The sequence below is a fragment of the Ixodes scapularis genome, unplaced genomic scaffold (assembly GCF_016920785.2).
Source record: "Ixodes scapularis isolate PalLabHiFi unplaced genomic scaffold, ASM1692078v2 PGA_scaffold9__187_contigs__length_104089568, whole genome shotgun sequence".
NCBI classification, from domain to species: domain Eukaryota; kingdom Metazoa; phylum Arthropoda; class Arachnida; order Ixodida; family Ixodidae; genus Ixodes; species Ixodes scapularis.
Genome location: NW_024609884.1, coordinates 16,262,946 through 16,282,519, shown reverse-complemented (window position 1 = coordinate 16,282,519; position 19,574 = coordinate 16,262,946). Strand labels below are relative to the sequence as shown.

Genomic DNA, 19,574 nt, shown 5'->3' with positions numbered 1-19,574 from the left:
TTCGAAAAATAATGAGCAAATTAAGTGGCATAATTACGGTGCTTTAACAGACGAAAATAGAAGCGATGTTCATGGAGGAAGCGTATATTAAACAAAAATGATCTGATGGGCAATTTGGTTATTCCTTAAATCATCACCAGGGGGCCATCTAGTCGTGCATGTGAGGGACTATAATTGCGTCCCAATTGTTTCTGACACGAAAGTATACTCAAGCGGTTTCATGACCAAAGACTTGAGATTAAGTCTATGAGGCAGAAGTGCAGGCTTGCGTAACTTCGGCATCGATATATCCCTGTGGACGAAAGAGTTAGATCTTTTAAATTGGTGTCCCTGATTTACCTTCTTTTTTCTTTTACGTGTAAATATCGTCTCAGAGTTACCGTCATCTTCTTTTACGTGTAAACTCCGAATAACTTCTGTATTTAGTCTAATCACTATACTCCTGAGAATAAGTAATTAGTAATATGTATCAGTTTTAAAATGCACAACACGTCAGAGGCTAATTATATATAGTTAGTAGTTCGACATTCCTTTAAATGAAATATAAAATACACGTAACATCTTTCTTCTCCTTCACAACCTTTCCATTAAACGTTAGTGGTGAGTTTAGCGCTTGTCTACGTCTTTCACTCGTCCTTTGCGCTGGAGTGCGTATGAAGCCTATATTGCCGAATAATAATGATTCCCTTCAAAAGAAAATATGATCCTGGCGCACGCAAATAAAGAAACTACCGGTATACTTCTGAAACGTTCATACATAGTAATATCATAATAATACGAACAAGAAGAAGAATATTGTAGTGGTGTGAGGACTAGTCAAGCTGCATGCAGTGTGCAGAAAATGCTCAGAATGTGGCATTCACATACATGACTGTAAAAAACGAGTGAATATCGCTCATCTGCCGACGTATAGTTTCAATCACCCACGTACAGCTTTAAATTCTTTAGGAAATGCTTTGGCTACAGTCGGCTGCAGCACCTGCTGGAGAAACCCCCCCCCCCCCCCCCCCAACCCCCAAACTCCCCAAAAGGACGTAATGACGTCACTACAATGAACGCACCCTTTTTGTAACGTCACGGAAAGAGAAAAGCATCCGTCAGCGCCCTCCCCCCTTTTTTCTCTCACACACACAAACACACACACACACACACACACAAACACACACACACATACACACACCTTTTTTTTCTTCTTTCTCTTTTCGAAATCGCACTTAAAAGAACAAGCTTCCGCTTAAATGCCCAAAACGCCTCAGAGTGTTGGGTATTTTCCTGAAGCGTATTTCTTGCGCTGAATTTCTTTTATTGCGACAGACTATATATATATATATGGGTGCATAGTATATAGAGCGCAGAGCGGGCCACAATAATGCTTCGTCTGCTTGTGTAATAGTCTAGCGCTCTCGCGCCAGAATCGACGACATAAATTGGGCGCAACGGGAAGCCTGAGGCAATCGCGACAACGACAGGCGCCGCGCGTGTAATTATGACGGGTACAAAGTATAACCGTGCACATGGTATCCACATCGAGGCGTTTTTCGCGGTAATTTCGCTTACGAGCGCGCTCAACGTTAATTGACAGCACTGTCCTAAATTCCTTTGCAAGAAACCGGGACATTATTGTTTTTCTAACGCGAACAATCCAATCATCAGTTCGTGTCACACTTGCCAAATCGAATATGACGCTTTAGTACAGGCAAGTTTCAAGATTAATATTTCTTTTTTTTATGTTGCTGAAATTCGGATTTTTAGATGGTATCCTAAATTACGGGAAAGAAAAATGTATTGATGCCATCGGAGAGTGGGCTTCGACGCAAATAGACGATGAAATTAATTGATTAACCTACCGATGTTAATCGCCTACTAATTTCTTAACCGATTAGACGGTTCCAAGTGTATCCTTCTGTGGAGTGTCTTTCAAATTGGCGAGAATTCTGCTCCTCTTTGGCGCCACGTTTTCGAAGTACACAACCGCAAACTTCCTACACCAGATGACTCCTGGCAGTCAAAAGGTGTGGCGAAGAAACCCAAAACTCTTAAATAAACGTATTTTGATATCGGCTAACTTCCTTTCTTTTTAACTCCTAAATACGCCTAAAAATATTGATGCATACGACTACACGGATATAGTCCATCTTATTCGCGCTGTTCTCTGTTTTCCAAGTTGCTGCTGCCTATATGGGTAATGGGGGATGAGGGATCAGTAAGCGGTATTTTATATTTGGATGAAATAAATATTCCTATGTAAGTAACTCATATATCTCAGGCTGTTCAGTTTTTTAAACAGTACTTTGAAGCTGGTAACCTAACGTCAGTAAAAATACATATATATGTTTTTCCCGATCTGTCCCCGACCTCTGCCATTATATGGTATATAAATGTATGCCAAACAAACCGATAATCGAAATCAACCGTTCTTCATTAAAACGTATTCCTGCATCCTATACGAATCCTCACAATTGTGCTGCCCAAATGTCCGATTTAGCGTTTATAATTTCGCGATGTGTTCACAATTTTATTAATCACCACATTAGACCAATTAACTGATCGATTAATAGATTAAAGGTAACCGGGTAAAATATTCCTAAATCGGTGCACTGCCCCAGTTAACACGTAACTTTGGTGCAACGCTATATTCTAACTGGTTTCATGTTTATGCAGCGGCAAAACGGTAGGACTGGCGATAGTAATTTACCACATTCTCTGATCGATAACCTCGCTCAGTTTTGGACGTATATGATCTTAGAATTTCAGAGGGTCTTCACTGCGCGCCAAGTAATGCTCGTCGCCTGCAAAACTAGAAATATATAAAAAGGTTTGTAAATTAGGGGAACTCTCGTTCATGTATTAGTAATCCATGGCAAGGCCAGGGATCTCTTAGGCGTTGGTATATTGTAGTGATTGCTACCTTTTCCCACACAACTCGAAACTGTGAACGTTTTTATACCACAAGAGAATAAACCTAATATTTAACGTTTGGCAATAATTCTCAGCGTTCATTTTAGAGTCATTCGTTTTATCAAAACTACACGAGGACGACTTCATCGGTCTATAGCGTCTTTAAAGTTGAAAGGTTCACTTCAGTTGACTAAATGAACACCGCCGACTCTTCTTTCCCCAGTCAGTCTTAATCGATAATTATTTAATCAAATTAGTTGAAGACGCTTAGAACGCATGCGTCATGATCAGGATACCTTGCAACCTTCAGAACGGGACGCCCCAAGGCGTCCTTGACAGATGTCGTGGGGCGTCGCCGCTTTTGTATTTATTTCCACGGTAACTTTCGTACAAAGTTGTGGCAACTAAGGATACACAATACTTAACTTTCTTTTTTTACTGAGACACCAAGTTAGAGTAGCGCAGTATATGGGCCAAGGACGCGTCGAATTTCTCAAAATATCAGTGAAAATAATACGTGGAAAATCAAGTGTTCCCATGAACATTAATATCGTGGCCGGTGCACGTCATGTTTTCGATCCAGTGAATAAGCTCAAACCTAGAAAGAACGTCGTGAATAAATTGTGCGTCTATTATTGTTTATCTTTTCACTGTTTGCGTTAAGCGCATCACTCGATACACATAAACAAAAAGCGTTCAAGATGTTAAAATAAATAACATTAATAATAATAATTGAAATACTTGTTAAAAATATTGGAAAGACTGCTCTCACTGAACATTTATGCAATCGATTCAGTTCAGTGCATTAGGTGGCAGGTGTCTTCAAATGTGACGGGATGTCCAATTGCTAGTTTAATAAAGAACTTGGCCAGGATTATTACGATTACAAATATTGACGTTCAATATTGCAGAAAGCGGAAATGGACAGCTCACGATTTTTCGTCTGTAAAGGTTGAAACACACATGAGAAAATCAAACAAAAATCAAACGAACTCACGAAAACCCTGTTTGCGATTGCTGTAAACGATAAATATCAGGGCAGGGCTAATTTTTCAAAACATGACGCGGAACTATCTGTTTTAGTTACGGTTTTCGTAAACTGATTTTCGGTCGTTGTTGTTGTTGTTTTTTCGCCCACGCGCTCCACGAATTTACAGTTAAAACAGCACTAGGCCGCGAATTTCACGTCGTTCACACAATTCGATGTGCGCGAGGACGATTAAATGTTCGCACGATTCCTCGTGCGGCAATATATGTGAAACAATTACACACACTAAAGATGTCGTATCGCACTCTCTGCTCATCAGCGGCGCTTAAATAAAACGTGGGCCAGCTTCAGCGTTTTAACTTCTTTCCGCTACTGTTTATTTTTATCAATTTTTTTTTTTTACTTTTATTTTTGAGCGGCAGTATAGATCAATTTTTCGGCGCCGAGTCGTGCGGGCGCCGCTGCAGCCAACTTTCCGCTCACGTCCGACAATCATCAGCTCGACGGTAACCCACCGCGGTCCGGCCCCTTCGCCAAGTGGTCTTTGAACAAAGCGATGTCCCCCTAATGGAAGTGGTGCCATGGGAATCACGCGCCGCGTTCAACTTGTGCGCCGCGCTTCGTGAAAGAGGGAGATACATATAGTATATACATATACCAGCCCGTATACCTCTAACACAAAGTGAGCATAGCACATCGTTTTGATAGTGTTGCTCCCTCTATATACAGCCGCGATGAGCCGCCCGCCCTCGGCCCGGTGCAGGAAACTCGCTGCGGTTAAAAAACTGTTAACTCTGGGAACGTTTTCGTGCCCATCGAGGTTGTCGTATTATACACCCGACGTGCGCTCGTGTACGTGCGTTGTTATATATATATGCACGTGGAGCTTAGTGAGACGTTTGAGCTTTTTTTCTTTATTTTTTTTTTTCTTCAAGGAATGGAATTTTGCGAACGGATATATGGAGCGCTGTCGAACTCGCGCAGCGGCTGTATAGCTTAATTGGTAGTTTTGTGCCTTCGGTGAATCGCGCAAGTTTTTGATGTGCCACGAGGTTGTTTGGAGCGAGCCAAGTGCTAGCTTGGCTCCTTCCAAACTATATGCAGCTTCAGGCCGTAAAGGTTACGGCAAGAGTCCCCGTTGCCAATTGTACTTTGTCAATGTTGGCCGGTGTCGGTATAAAACAGTGCTATAGAGTTGTTACATAAAAACAAAAACACAAAAGACACGAAAAACAAAATTTTTGAATTTTAATGGGAACCCAAATGCAGCGCTAGTAGACTATACACGGTCGTGCTTTAACAAAACTCAAGAGCCCTTTTGTAAAATAAAGTCGTCGGTTCACTTGTAGTTTTCTCCTCAGTCTAGAAGAACAGCCGATCGCCGAAAAAGAAAGGGGCTCCGGAAATTAAACAATGGAACGAACGTTTGTAACCGACTGACTCAACAGGATATTTTCGTGACATAACCACTTCAGGATTCCCCGTACTCTATTCGATGATGCTACATCAAGTTAATTACTTTAAATTAGTTATGTATAAATTAGAAAGGCATCGAACGGATAGCACCTAATTCAATGCGAAATATCGGGCAGCGGCCGTGATTGGTGCCAAGAATCAAATGTGCCACGAAATTTAGTAGTCCATGTCCGCGTTATCTTTGATGTTGAATAACGTATTTCATGCGTTATTAAAAGCGCAGGTCCCGTGTAACGATGCATGCACTAATCCTCGACTAATTTCTTAAGCAAGAGATTGACCGAGGCTGAACCCTTTTTCGGGATTGTCACCGGCATCATCTTCGTTTCGCTGTCAGACTCGACATCAAGACTTTAACCACAGGCGAGACTTTTGCTCCTTCGAGATATCATGTTGTACCCAACATTTAACCTTTTCACGACTACATATACATAAAAATGTGAAGAACATATGGCCATGTAGCGTCAACGATCTTGGACTTCTATAGAGAATATATCTTCTTAAATACCTTTGTTTTGTTTTCCACCTTGTGACTGAGTACCTGCTGTAGGTGTGTGCACGAGCAGAGTGGAGTAAAAAATCAAGACGATTTGAATGATTATTTAAGCCACAATTTAAATCATGACTTAAATTAAACCTCTCCTAGAAATACTAATCTTGAAAACATTTTTTTGTTTGTTTATACAAGTTTAGAGTTTCCGCCATTCGTTAATTTCAATGGAAACCCTTACTTGTTACTTGCATTGAATAATCATTAAGCAAGAAAGATTTGTTGCCAGGGAGATATAAAAAAATGGTTTATTTCTGAAGTAAACACAAATCAGAGTGTTGAGCCACGTTGTCCCTAAAGTTTCTTTATTGTGTTCTCACTATGGTGTAACACCTGGCAGGTAAGGCCAGCGCAACCAAGAGCAAAGTACGAACATTTACTGGTCTAAAAATCCCGAAATATGGAGTATACACCTGCCTAACACTGCCTCTCGAAAAAGTGTCAAGCTTTAAATACCTAAATGTAACGGAAAGTCAGGGCTCAAAGAGCTGGTGGATATTACTAGACGTAACCCAACCTCGCGAACTGCAGAAGGCAAAAACGACACCCCCCCCCCCCCCCCACGCACACACAATTTTTATAGAAACTGTGTGTACGCATGTGTGTGTGTATTGTGTGTGTTTGTGTGTGTGTATCTGTCTGTGTCTGTGTCGTTTTTGCTTCCTGCAGACTTGGGGTTGGGTTATGTCTACTAAATGTAACACTTTCAGATGACCTAACTTGGAATGCTCATGTTAACACCATAGGCGTTAGCACTTATGCTTTATCCTACATTGTGTCAAGCTAACTGGTTATAACTTTTTCATGATATCTAAAATGGACTATGACAACTTAATTTGGTGGTATCATCAAGCATATCTCATTAACAAACTTGAAGCGGTTCAAAACAAAGCATCTCAATTCATATCCCGTGACTACTCACCGACGTCAAGCATAACTACGCTAAATTCAAATCGAGATATTTGCTCACTATAAAAAGGAACTAAACATGCTCGTCCTGTCATTCACCACGAAATCTACAGTTTCTCTCCTTCTTTTTGACAGCCTTACTGTAGACCACAGTCATACACCTCTTTGCGTCGTGACCAGAAGTTAAAAGTAAATTCTCTATTCGCGAGAACCAATAACTTTAAAATTCCCCGTTTTTCCCTAGTCATTTGAAGATTTGAATTCTCTCCCTGAAACAAGGGTGCTCGAAACTAACCAGGATAAATTCAGTGATATTTGCAAGGCACAGCTCGTTGAGTTTGGAATTAATAACTTTTCGTGGAAACGATTTTGGATTTTGAGGTGCATTGAAACAACTCAATAAATCTGCCATATCTATAAAGAAAATATTGAAACAAGGTTTTTTTTTTTTTAATCTTATTTAAATAAAATTTACCCACTGTTTCACATTTGAATAAAATAAATATCTCGAAGTAAAGATAGCATGCCTCACGCTTTTTCAATTGATGAAATCGTCCTGACTAGCTGGCAATGTGACATCAGTAAAAAGGCATATTTTTGTCCTCCTCGCTGCTTCTGGCCTCTGCCCGTAGAATTTCAATGTAACGTATGTCAAAGAAACCAATGAATGATACAAAGTGGCTCCTTAAAACCTAATGTTCCTGCATCGCTAAAGCTATTACAGCCTATACTGTTCCCGAAATATAAAATGTTTAAAATTTCCCAACTTTAGCACTTTTTATTAGTTTTTACACTAGGCCCGTTAGCCGATTGAGTAATGAATCAGAGGTCACCGATTAATTGGTTAGCGATTGTTAATCGCTGCATAGACCTATAGTACATATATCTCAAACATTTTACTTTTCACCACAACCCACCCCAACTTTTTACAGATATGCTTGCTGAGATATTCGTAACCATGTGTCATACCATGGCATCGATATGATCGATAAACAAAACAAAAAATACCTTTACAAAAAAAAATAGAAGGGGGATAAAGCAAATTCCGATGTAATTTCCCTTCCCTTCGCCATTTTATATGCAAAAGACACGCTTGCATCAAAATCACAAGGACTTGCTTGAATTAAAATGCCCACCAACACGCTTGGATTAAAATGTCAAACAACTCGCATTAAGATGTCAGACATGTTGGCACGTTTACTTAGCTACAGGCATTGGAATACCTGCAGAAAATCAATTTACTATGCTGACGATAATTCCAGGAGCAGAACTATATTTCACTCCTGACAATACCTGGAAATTCCAATACCAATAACAATGGAGCGCATCTTAATTGGCGTCCTTATAGACAGGGAGGCTGAATAGTGGTGTTGAACCTGGGGTTACCCTGATTCCTGGTGTGAGATTATTTGGTCCTCTAGTGTGTACGGTCTGTGCAGGTGATTCGATTCAACGAGAAAAAAACAAAACAAAAAAAAAACATTCTTATTCGCCACTTCTGACAAGGATATGTGCTCACACGCCATAGCTCTTCAGTGTTTTAGAGAGAGAGGGAGAGAGAGAGAGGGGGAACAGCAGAGGCAAGAATTTTTAATTGTTCAAAAGTACTATTTCGTGAGTATCGCCACAGGCATACCAAATTCACGCTTCCTCGTGCAAAGGCTGTTTTTATTTCCCTTCGATGCCCTCTGTTGTTATGAAAACAGCGAATGCATAAATGTTTAAAATTATTTCGTGACCGCATATCGAACTTCACTAAATGAACATCGTGGTGTTTCTGGTTAGCTGCAACGAGTGCCTACGTTGTATGGTGATATGAGGCAAAACATGGAGAGGGGGAGGGGGCACTTGTACCGACAAAACGCTGAAGCCTGCACTATTGTTAAAATATTGCAGGCTCCAGGCGGTCAGTAAAGAAGGTGGTATTGGTGTAAGTGTTTTATTTCGAGTGACCCCTTTCTAAGGTTGTGCAGCGAACAACTTTAACCAATTAATCAGTGAAATTTAATCAACTGATTGATTAATCGGTTACACCGTCCACTCTAGAATCTGACAAATGTGGAAAAGTATACTGCGAAATTGTAACATTACACATCTTGGAACACAACTGCAAAGCGTCAGCGATGCAGAAAAAAAAAAGTTTTATCGAATGTATTGGGATTTTTACGTACATTTGAATGACATGGGCTGATGGAAGAAGTAGAGAGGACAGTAGGAAATGTGAACTTAATTTTTACTGAGGTCAGGTTGCCAGCTACTAAGTACTGGAAAAATAGCTGAAAAATGTGAGATGCGTGTTGTTTACGTTGAAATATTTATTTGGTTGAAATCACCCTATCTTAGCTGGGGCCTCGTTCAGGGTGTAATTTTCCTGCTCAAAATAAACGTCGTTGCTAAATGAAAGAAAGTGGTTGTCCTGTGCTTGTCTTCCGTGTTTTATTCTTTCGATTTTAAGTATTCATGTTCAACTCGCTCGCTTTCACCAGTACCAATATAAAACAGCAGACTTAAAAAAAAAAAAAGGCAAACGGTGCTTTCGGTAATTCCTCGTTAATTACTGTGGGGCAGTATCAAAATGGAAACTTAACACAAAGCCAAATAAGAACAAACACTTTGCAAGTGAGAGCTATAAGCAATGAATATAGTGTAGCTTTTAGACGCGTTTTCTTCATACACATTTAGTATACAAGACTACAAGAAGTTCGCGGTTGTGTGTAGCTAGAAATAATGGAATAATAATGGAATGATTAAATTCTTGATTTTGTGAGAGAGCGAAAAACATTTGTAATGCACCAAGTCCGGTGCATTAAAAAATTTTGAGTTGTGCGGAAGTGTGAATTATTGCCTGTGAAAACCCCATGGTGTGCACTTTTGACCCAGTATAGCTGCGAAAGAAATGAATCCGGGATTAATTTATTATACAATTGACCTGTAGGTTAACCGGTTAATTTCACGCCCCCACCTTTTTGTTTTAGTTGTGTCCTCATCGAGTCACCCTTTTCATTATATCTTTTTTCTTAAAATTATATTGTCTTACATGAAGGCAATCGACGGTTGAATACTGTGGTACTACTCGAGATAACATTTGCAAAAGGCTACGAAGATATGACACGTGACTGGTAGAGCGTTGTGATGGCACGTGGAAATAATCCGGGCGTATATAAGCAATATATTACACCCAGGTTCTGGTGATATTCAGAGCTTCACCAGCCCTTGTACCATAGCTTCTCTGTATATGTACGACGAATAGACTTGTAAGATAAGGCTGCTTACCAAATAGCTACTATGTAAAATTATCATTGGAAACTCCAAGGTTTTTAGTAGTATACGAGTCTGATCCAAGTGGACGTTGGAACGAGTGTAATACTTTGGTTTCTATCACAAGATATATACATTTGAAGGCTAACTTAGACAGCAGCATTTGTACAGTGTACAGATCGATACTCTCGTGGTCAGGCTATAGTTGCGAAAAGGTTGCATCGAGTGTGCATGTACGCTGTGATTAAGCCTCTTGAAAACAAGATGGATTTCTAAGGAAGGACTGACAATCTAGGCAACAGTACAATTGCATATTTCGCCTATCTGCCATGCTAAGACAACGAAGTTATGAGAGGTGCTGGACGTTGAAAACAACAAAAGCTCCCTGACGTCATAATGTGATAATCCTCACCAAAGGAGGAGACGACATTTATACTGACTTTGCAAGTCGGCACAATTTTAGGTATAAGGTGGACGTTTGCGCGTGTGTGCACAATTGTAAACATGGCTTTCAGACCGCTGTCACGCCTCGGACCATATGGAAAGCACGTGACATCCCAAGCTTGCCACAGCAATGTTCACGCGTGTGTTGCACGTGCTTTCGCACCTTCGGGTGATTGGCTAAGACGTCGCCGCTTGCAGCAGTAACTTTTTTGTAAGTTGTAACTTGATTTTCGAAGCTGTGTCTCTAGACAACCCCCGCATATCAGCATCCGTGCCATGCCTGTGTGTTTTCAAGTGTTCAGATCGGCCGTGCAACCGCTGCAAAAGCGCTTAGTGCAACGCGTCTCAAAGGCCGCAGTATCCGAACCTGTTATCGTTTCACCTCGAACCAATCCCGGCGATTCGATGCTTGACAGCGTCGCAACGGTAGCAGCGAAGCAGTTGGGTACACAACGGGGCAGGTATATATTAGCGGCAGCTGCAGACACGTACATCGACATCGGGCAAACCTGCGTCGACAGAGCCTTCCCACGGACGCTTCGCCGACGCTCTCTCTGTTCTGCCCGGTGGCAATGACAGCGCCGGCGCACGCGGCTCTCTACACCTGCGTGGCCCCGAAAGCAGCGAAGTTGGCGACGTGTCGCGTCTCTTCGAGCGTCGCGTGCATGAGGCAACATCTCGAGCAATCCAAGCAGCGCGGCGGCGGCCCCCGAAGTTGTGGTGCGCAACCCGCGCCGCGTTACGTCACTCCGGGTTCAGGGGCCGTCGCGGCGGCGGAGGGCGGGCAGGAAGGAGCCCGCAGCGCGAGCTCCGCGTGCCCGTCGTTCCCAAGCGTGCGCCCATGCGTCGGCGACCGCGTGGAAGCGGCGAGCGCGCGTGTGCCCCGGCGCGACGACGGCGTGCAAGCGGAGACTCACCGGAGGCGGACGCGGCCGTGGACGCGGCGGCGGCCGTCGACGCGGAGGGCAGCTGTCCGGGGGACTCCCGCGCCATGATCGCGGCGATGGAGAAGTCCGTGGCACGCGGGCCGGTCGTGGCCGTCGACGGTGGCGGCGGCTTGACGGCCTCCTCTTGCATCATGAGCACGTCTCGCTCGACAGACAACAGCATCGGGATGGAGTCGGTCGTGGCGGCCGCGCACTGGTCACGGGAACATGTGCTCGCGGGCGAGCCGCGTGCTGGGCCGCGGGCGCGCGACGACGCCGCCGCTGGCTTCCCCGTTGTCGTCGTGGGCGCTCGCTGTGCTGGCGGGGGGGGCCTCGTCGCCGCGATTAATTGCGCCGGGACACCCGTTGTACGTTCGCGCTGGACGCAGCAAAAAGGGACTCTGGGGTAGCCGAGTGCCAGCGACTGGCCGGGGGCGCCGCCGCCGAGACGCTGCTTCCGGACCACCCCGCCGGGTCGGGAACGCCCCCTCAGGGGGCGGGACCCCGGCGACCAATGGGAAGCGGGCACCGCTCCGATCCACCGCCCAGGGCAGCCGGCGACACCTGGGGACGCCGTCGGGAACCTGCCGGTCGCCGGGGGCTCGCCGACGTGCTCGGCGAGGCGCGAGGGGGGCGGAGACCGCCGTGCGGGAGGCGGGGCCCCCCGAGGCTGCCGACGGCTGACGCCAGGCATGGCCGCCGCCGTCTTGTTGACGTCCCACCTGCGAGGGGCCAGGACCTCGAGGTCGCTCGGGGCTTCGCGGACGGGACGCGCAGGCGCAGTGCGCCAGTCGCGCGCCGGCGCCTTCGTTTGAACTCGCTGTCGGGGGAGACCGGAGCACGGCGGAGGGTCTTCGCGGTCGCCGCACCTTGGGGGTTCCGGACCTCAGAGTCGAGACGTTTGCGCGGCCGGAAGTGACGGTTTCCAGCCTTTTCGGCCGGCGGTAGGAATTTTCCAGGCACCGATATCTTCGTCCGGAGAAAGTTGTCGTTCATCGATATTGCTCGCGTGATTTGACATCGGCGTTATTTTTGAGGAAGACGGAAAATCCAAGATGCATATATTTTTCCTTCCGGCTGCTAATTCTGCTCAGGAATTCAAATACATCGCCTCAGGGCAGTGGCTCACACGAGAGGGGTCGAGGAAACCACGGCAGGCCCCGAAATTTTAGGGAGGTGGGGAGGAATTTAAAGTCCCTCGAGCATTCTCTTTTTTTTTAGGCATCAACACCGACATTTCTTTCTTTTATTTTTATTTCTTTTAATGCACACAATTAGTGGATTTCCTTCCCCCGCCTCTTCCATGTGCATTTTATCCAGCACTCTACTCATATGTCGCACCCACATTGAGTGCCCACAGCACTCCTGCAGCACAAGTTCAGGAGATCCTCGGGTCATGATGCATTTTTGTTCGTGCAAATCACCCCAGATGCCCTTGCCTGCCGTCTGTCTCTTCGCGTGTGCCTGCGAGAGCAGTCCTTTGGCCCATCAACGAGCTCTACTTTGGACTAGATGACTCGGAAGTCCCTTGAGCAGCACATCCATATACTCACTTTGAAGAGGAACGTAAAAATGGCTTTGCTAATTTTCCAAAAAATGTAACGGCTAAAAAAAAAAAAAAAAAAAGGATGACTTTTTTGCGCCAAAAACACCAAAAGGCTTCCTCGTGTTTTCGTGTTTTAGGAATTTATTTTTCGTCAGATTCGGAGGGTGCTTTTTCAGTTTATTTCTTAACAAAAAATCGGAGGTTATCGGAGTTTATTTTTGTTCGATTCCCTATTCTCCGAAATTCGGTGCTTCACTTTGCGGTGTTTCCTATTTTTTTTTTTTTTTTAAAGCAAAAAAAATTATTTACGTGTAAAGGTGTGCCAGATTGAAAAAGCCTGACTGTATCAATTAATATTTCTTCAGCTCGAATTGGCGTTGGTGCCATTCAGGCACGTAGCCAGGATTTTGTTTCGGGGGTGGGGTGCCGTCTATGACTGCATGCTGTATGAGGGGGAGGGGGAGAGGAGGTCCCAGCAAAATGGAAGGTTCCGGGGAGAGGGGGGGGCCATGGGCCCCCCCCCCCCCCCGCCCCGAGGCTACGTGCCTGGTGCCATTGCCATTGTCAATGCAAATATGTTCCACGACAAAAGTTGGGAACAAGTGTTACTTCGATAAACGTCGGTGACTTAAGATCAATAAACTCTTTTAGTCAACCTATAGAATGCGGCTGTGCTGGGTGGAGTGCTCCAGAGTGTAAAAAAAATTCAACTGCCCCCCCCCCCCCCCCCCCCTTTCTTATATAATCTCGATGGTTCATAGCGTTTAAAGGGGCGGTGCAACGATATTCAATTGGAATGTTTTTCACTTTACACGAGCTTACTGGCGCTTGTGGGACTCAAGGATACTCGCACGCAACGCCACTGGCCAAGAGACTCCTTTGCTGCGCTGAAATTTCGAGGACAAAACCGAGTGTTTTCATTCAATTTCTCCTTCGCAAAACCTGATGACGTAGCTGGGCGGGAGCAGTACCGCCCAGTGACGATATTTGAATGCGGCTCATAGATTGGACCCGAGCATTGCGTGGCACTAGATTTCGGCTCGTGATAATCGATAGCTCGAGAAGCATTCGGGTAGTGTCCTGTGTCCAATCGCTGCAGTGATGACAACAGCCGAACCATAACAATGTCTTGAACTCAGCGCGTGTCCTGTGCCTTGCCAACAACAGCGCATGGCTATGATCAACATTGGCGGCATATAATCGGCTCCAGATCACGTGGCCACTTGTTCTGGCTGCGAGTTGAGAAAGTAAACTCCGCTTGTATTTTTTTTTTTTTTTCTGCGACTTCGATTGCGTGTGGTGAAACACGAACGGGTATTTCACACGTCATTAACGTCAGGAATCCGGAATCCGTTCTAAGCGGTATTTGCGCAAAATACAAAAATCTTTGCATCGCCCCCTTTAATGTTATAAAACCACAACCCCTTTCTACTCTGAGAAGCGCAAATAGTATGGCCCAAACTTGAAACCGAAATAGTGGATATTTGTCGTGACCAGAAATTAGAATGACCTCTTGTCCCGAATGAGCCTTGACGAGATAAGCGATAAGAACCCTTTTGTCAATCGTCCGAGGGTTCACAGAAAACTGGGGTAGCATTTTCTCAGGACCATTGACCTGTCCGCTGAAAAAACTTCATTGTAAAATACCGTTTTTTTTTTCTCTATGTTTTATGTTATGTTTTTTATTTCTTCTTTGCAATGGTACATTGAACTTTGGAGCTTATCGGATGAATCCTAATTGAGCAAAATACGACGTGCAAGTGTTTTTCCTGGTTTTCTTTTTTTTTAGATTTATCTGAAAACGCGGAATTCTAAGTTTCAGATACGAGCGAATTTGAATCGGTGAGGGGAAAAAATACTAAAGTCAGGAGCGACTTCTCGTCTGGCGGTGCGAAAGATTGTTGTCATTCAAAAATCTCTATAGGATGAACAAATCTTACAACTTCGTATAGAAATATTTCCATCTTTCGTCTTCACTGTCATTTATGGGTGCGAGTTATGTTTTATCACGTGCTTTCATTGAGTTTGGTCACCCGTAGAGTTAGATAAGTTAGATAGTAATGTGGTCGAGAACTGAAAAAACAACCAGGGGCATGACTTAATCTATTTTTTTATTATTATTATTAGTATTTGGATTAATCCTTTATTAGGAAACACAATCGTCGAATTCGGAAGATGTGAAAAAAGCACATAATCACTTTAGTTGCTTGTTATGCAATGAAATCGTATGTGCTTGAGTCCTTGCTTCTTTAAGGTCGATCTAATTGCCTTGTATCGATATTTGCGCCAACGTCAGGCACGTAGCCAGGGGGGGGGGGGGGGGGCATGGGGCCGGGCCCCCCTCGAAATCTTCCATTTTGCTGGGACCATCCTCTCCCCCTCCCCCTCATACAGCATTTTGTCATGAGCATCCCCCCCCCCCCCCCCCCCCCCCCCCCCCCGAAACAAAATCCTGGCTACGTGCCTGGCCAACGTTATTCGTAATACCAATCGCCCGTGACTTTCTCTGTGCATGTGTCACGTTCGCGTTTATGACTTAGATTTCTGCTCGTGCACCAATATTTGTTCGTGTATCTTTTCTTTCATACGGGTCCTCGGCGAACGTGAAGTAGGCGACTTTAAAGCACAATATGAATGTCTTTCCTGGGATTCTGAAGCCATGCACTTTGAAACATTTTCTATAGGTTACAAAATAACATTAACTAGCCAAATGCAGTTAAACTTTTAATTTTCTTCCGCTCTTTTTACTTCTCCTTTGTGTTTGTTTTTAATTAGTTCAGCGTTGGCAACCCCCCTGAATAAACTTCCGCGCACGCCATGTGCTCTCGCTCGTTCCATGATGCCCGGTGGACCTTCTGAGCAATGTATTCTTGAAAGGCAATATACGTTTCACGTCAATCGTATTTGAGTATATGTCTGGGTTTCCTCGACAGCCACCCCGTGATGGGGCCAAGGTCCGTCAGAGGCCAATCTGCGTAGCTCTCTGAAACTAGCGTCTGAACTCTCAGGTTCAACACCCAAATTTGATTCGACTTTTTGTCGTATTATTTTACGAAAAAGGTATACTAATAGGTGAGAATCCCATCCCATCATTTTTGGCAACATCGGTGCCAAGGAACAACTCCTTAAAAAGTGTTCCAAGCTCCGCATTACAGCGAAACTAAAACGAGTTCCAAGTTCTCCCCGCAACATACACCTACACAGCAAGAGTCCTTGTCTCTCTCACTGCAATTAAAGGCGCTTTCTCAAACGTGCACGGTGAACCAATTTGCTTCAATAACCCCACCTTGCATCAATAAATATGTTTTTTTGTTTTTTTTTAGATGGCGGTGGTGTCGATAATTTCGACCCGCGGTGCACGATCTAATGTTACCTTTGAGTAAGTTCAAGTCAACATAAACGCATAACCATATTTATATTTATTGTCGTCCTCACAAGTGTCGCTACTGTGTATGTTGCTCTTTTAGTTTTGCGCGCCACAATCGAATTAATTTGGAACTCACGCATGCTTCGATACAAAATATGACTTTCGTATATTGATCGGTTTGAACGAAATTCCTCCAAACGCCCTTTCGTAAACAATCGCCCCATCCCGTCACTATACTTCTCATCAGTCACCTTCACTTCATTTCAACGAAATAATCAGATTAAAAAAACAATCCACCCGTAGCGTAGGCGATTTATGAGGAGCAACGGATCTGCAGAAGTCATGAACGGAGAAAGGTTTTGTAAAAGAGCTTTAAAAAAAAAACAAAAAAAAACTATCTTTCATGCAGATTATACACTATATGCTGCGTCTATACATGAACACTATAGAATGTATGATACAGCGTGTTGACTCGATGCGGCAGTATTGCATCTGCGTTAACGCCTATAGTGTGTATAATATTGTCATTAATTGGGAGGCTGCAGCCTTGAACACGTTGTCGCAGGCTGCCTTGCGCGACATGCAGAGCCCGACAACGACATGGGCGCGTTGTCGCAATTTCCCCACTGCTCAGCACCGAACAGATGTCATGTGTTCACGGAGCCGTTTATACAAAAACACATAAAACCAACTTCTGGTAGCCAACGTTAAACAGTCACAACGGCGGAGAGCCGTACGTTTTGTTCGACTCATTTATTATTTATTTATTTATTCGGGTTACCTCGCGCCGCCCCAAAAGCATTATTGCGAGGGAGCGATGCGAGTACGTGTCGACGAGGTCGCGCAAACATGATGCAATTTGGCATGAGCGCGCATGACACGAATTTGAGTGACATGGTGCATGCACACAAGGCACGAACACGAGTGTTGGCGTCAATTACACATTTTTTCGCCGAATTCCCCGAAGCAACGGGGATGATTCTAAACGCATACATATGCACACGTGTCGCGGCGTGCTTGCCTTATTTGTATAAAAGATTCGAATTTCGAAGTATATTACGAACATAAGGCGTTGACATAGTGCGCGCGCATGCAAATTGTCATTTATCTTAGATTTTAGTTTCGGAAATAGTTGCTACTGCATACGTGAGCCCGTGCAGTCTGCGCTCGCAGCGTGCTCCTTGATGAGTATTTAGCCAGTATTTAATGCCTGAGTGAGGAGCAAATAATGAGGTGGAGGTTACACAATTTCTTGTTGTAGCAAGTTCCAATTGCTCGCTACATGTGGGAAAGAAAAAAAAAAGCGTTTAAACGCGTTCGTTCTACAACAACACTCTCTACATATGTTAGTGACGTCCAGCCTTTTTTTTAAAGTGCGGTGGGAAAAAAGCATACGTACTTGGTTTCGCCTAAGCCAGGTAGTTATCGTAGATGGTAGTATATGATCCAATATTAACCGCACCGATTAATTATCTAGGTTAGAGAAAAGTCTAGATCATTTTGACCATATACGAACACACTGTCCGAAGCTATAGTTACCTTATATAAATCTGACAGCTCTTTTGTTGTTGTTGTTTTTTACTTTCTTTGGTTGATAACTTGCTGCAGATAGGCCTTAAAGGAAATCCCATGAGATGCGGGGATATTCGAGGTAAGAATATCTGCAAATATGTCACATGCAAGATCCGATCAAGGCCTTAGAACAACCTAAAATCTTTCGTTTAAACAATTAAGTATACTATTGCATACATAGCTGCTAAGGCTATATACTGTGGCTGCCTATACGTAGAGGTGTATTAGAACAGTGCTTGGGTTTGGTCCAGAAAAAAATGAGCCGTAAAATGCACACCAAGTCTATATACTTAATATCCGATACTGTCGCTCCAGAATTTTCGCTGCTGGATATATATGTGAGCATCAAAGGGCTTGCGCGCTCGCGCAAAACGCGCACGCATAATATGTAGATATGTCCAGTTTCATTCCCCACGTGTCAGACCGGGCGGCGAGATGCGGCGAACAGAATTTCGCAGTGCCGATCCATCATGTGCAAGTTGTGACTATCAGAATAAACACTACTGTTCTCGGCGTGCATATACCCTATATTTTGGATTTCGACAAAGGAGCGAACAAATCAGAAACAAAAAGTCGTCCCAAAACATAACTCTGTCGGAACTCAACCAAGGCTTGCCTCCTTTTTGCGTCGGCATGGCTCAGCCCCGTGGTGTACACAGAACATAACTTAAAGGGACCATTGTATATGCCCTATAACCAGCGCCTGTGCTTGTGTGGGTCATCTACTTCTCCTTGTGTCTTTTTTTTTTTTTCACACACTGTTTATTTTATTTGGTATTTGTGTGTTCCACAGTGGGAGGATTGTTGTGAAGCATCCTTTATTTGCGACTGAGCGTATTCGAATAGCCGCGATACACATTTTGCGTTCGTTAATCGGCGACATTTTATGGAATCGTTAATTTGTTCATTCGTCTTGTCTGGAAGCGGATGCAATTGCTAAATATTGAGAAAGCTTAAATATACCATAATAGAATTGGGGAAAAAATTGCCCTCATTTGTATAGTCTTATACGATGCAGGAACAGAATTGGATGAATCCATTTCATTTTATTTATTGGTCCGTTGGGCATACAGTCACATCCCAGGTGGGGGCAGTTGTAGAGGAGAGCGCAGAAAGAAATGTACGGACGTTTTACTAATGTGATAGCCGTCATCTACTGAGTATATATAAATAATTGAAAATTCTGGGACATGTTTTGTTTACCTAGAAATATTTATTTGATTCAAATATTAGAGTTCATAAACGCAGATACATTTTTACTATAGCAACATGGGAAACAAAACAGACCGCCACTAAAGAATATTCTCCAGCGGGAAGATTTTTTTATATATATTTAAGAACCAATTTTGAAAAACGGACCTTTTAAGAAAAACACTAGAATGTCATACTTATATTCAGTTTTACGGTCAAGACTGACATTAAGTAAAAATAAGTTATCGTCACTGATTGGTTCTCACGATTCTAATGAATAAAGGGGGGAACCCATGTGCGTATAAAAATCACGCGGAAATGCACTCATTTTGAAGTGTATATATATATCAGGGTGTCGAACCGGAACCGAACCGAACCGAAAACCGGAACTGAACCGGTATTTTTTCCGGAACTGAACCCGAACCCGAACCGTTATATTGTTATCGCTA

General features: G+C 43.8%; 1 protein-coding gene across 1 annotated transcript in view; it reads right to left on the bottom strand.

Moving 5' to 3' along the window:
* The window catches only part of LOC8032176 (T-box transcription factor TBX20), a 136,332-nt gene extending 124,428 nt beyond the window's left edge, over window positions 1-11,904 (bottom strand). The window contains exon 1 of the mRNA XM_040208298.3: window positions 11,441-11,904. Coding sequence (XP_040064232.1) covers window positions 11,441-11,633 — 193 coding nt within the window. The 5' untranslated portion in view covers window positions 11,634-11,904. The remainder of the gene's footprint in view (window positions 1-11,440) is intronic.
* Window positions 11,905-19,574: the final 7,670 nt, after the last annotated feature.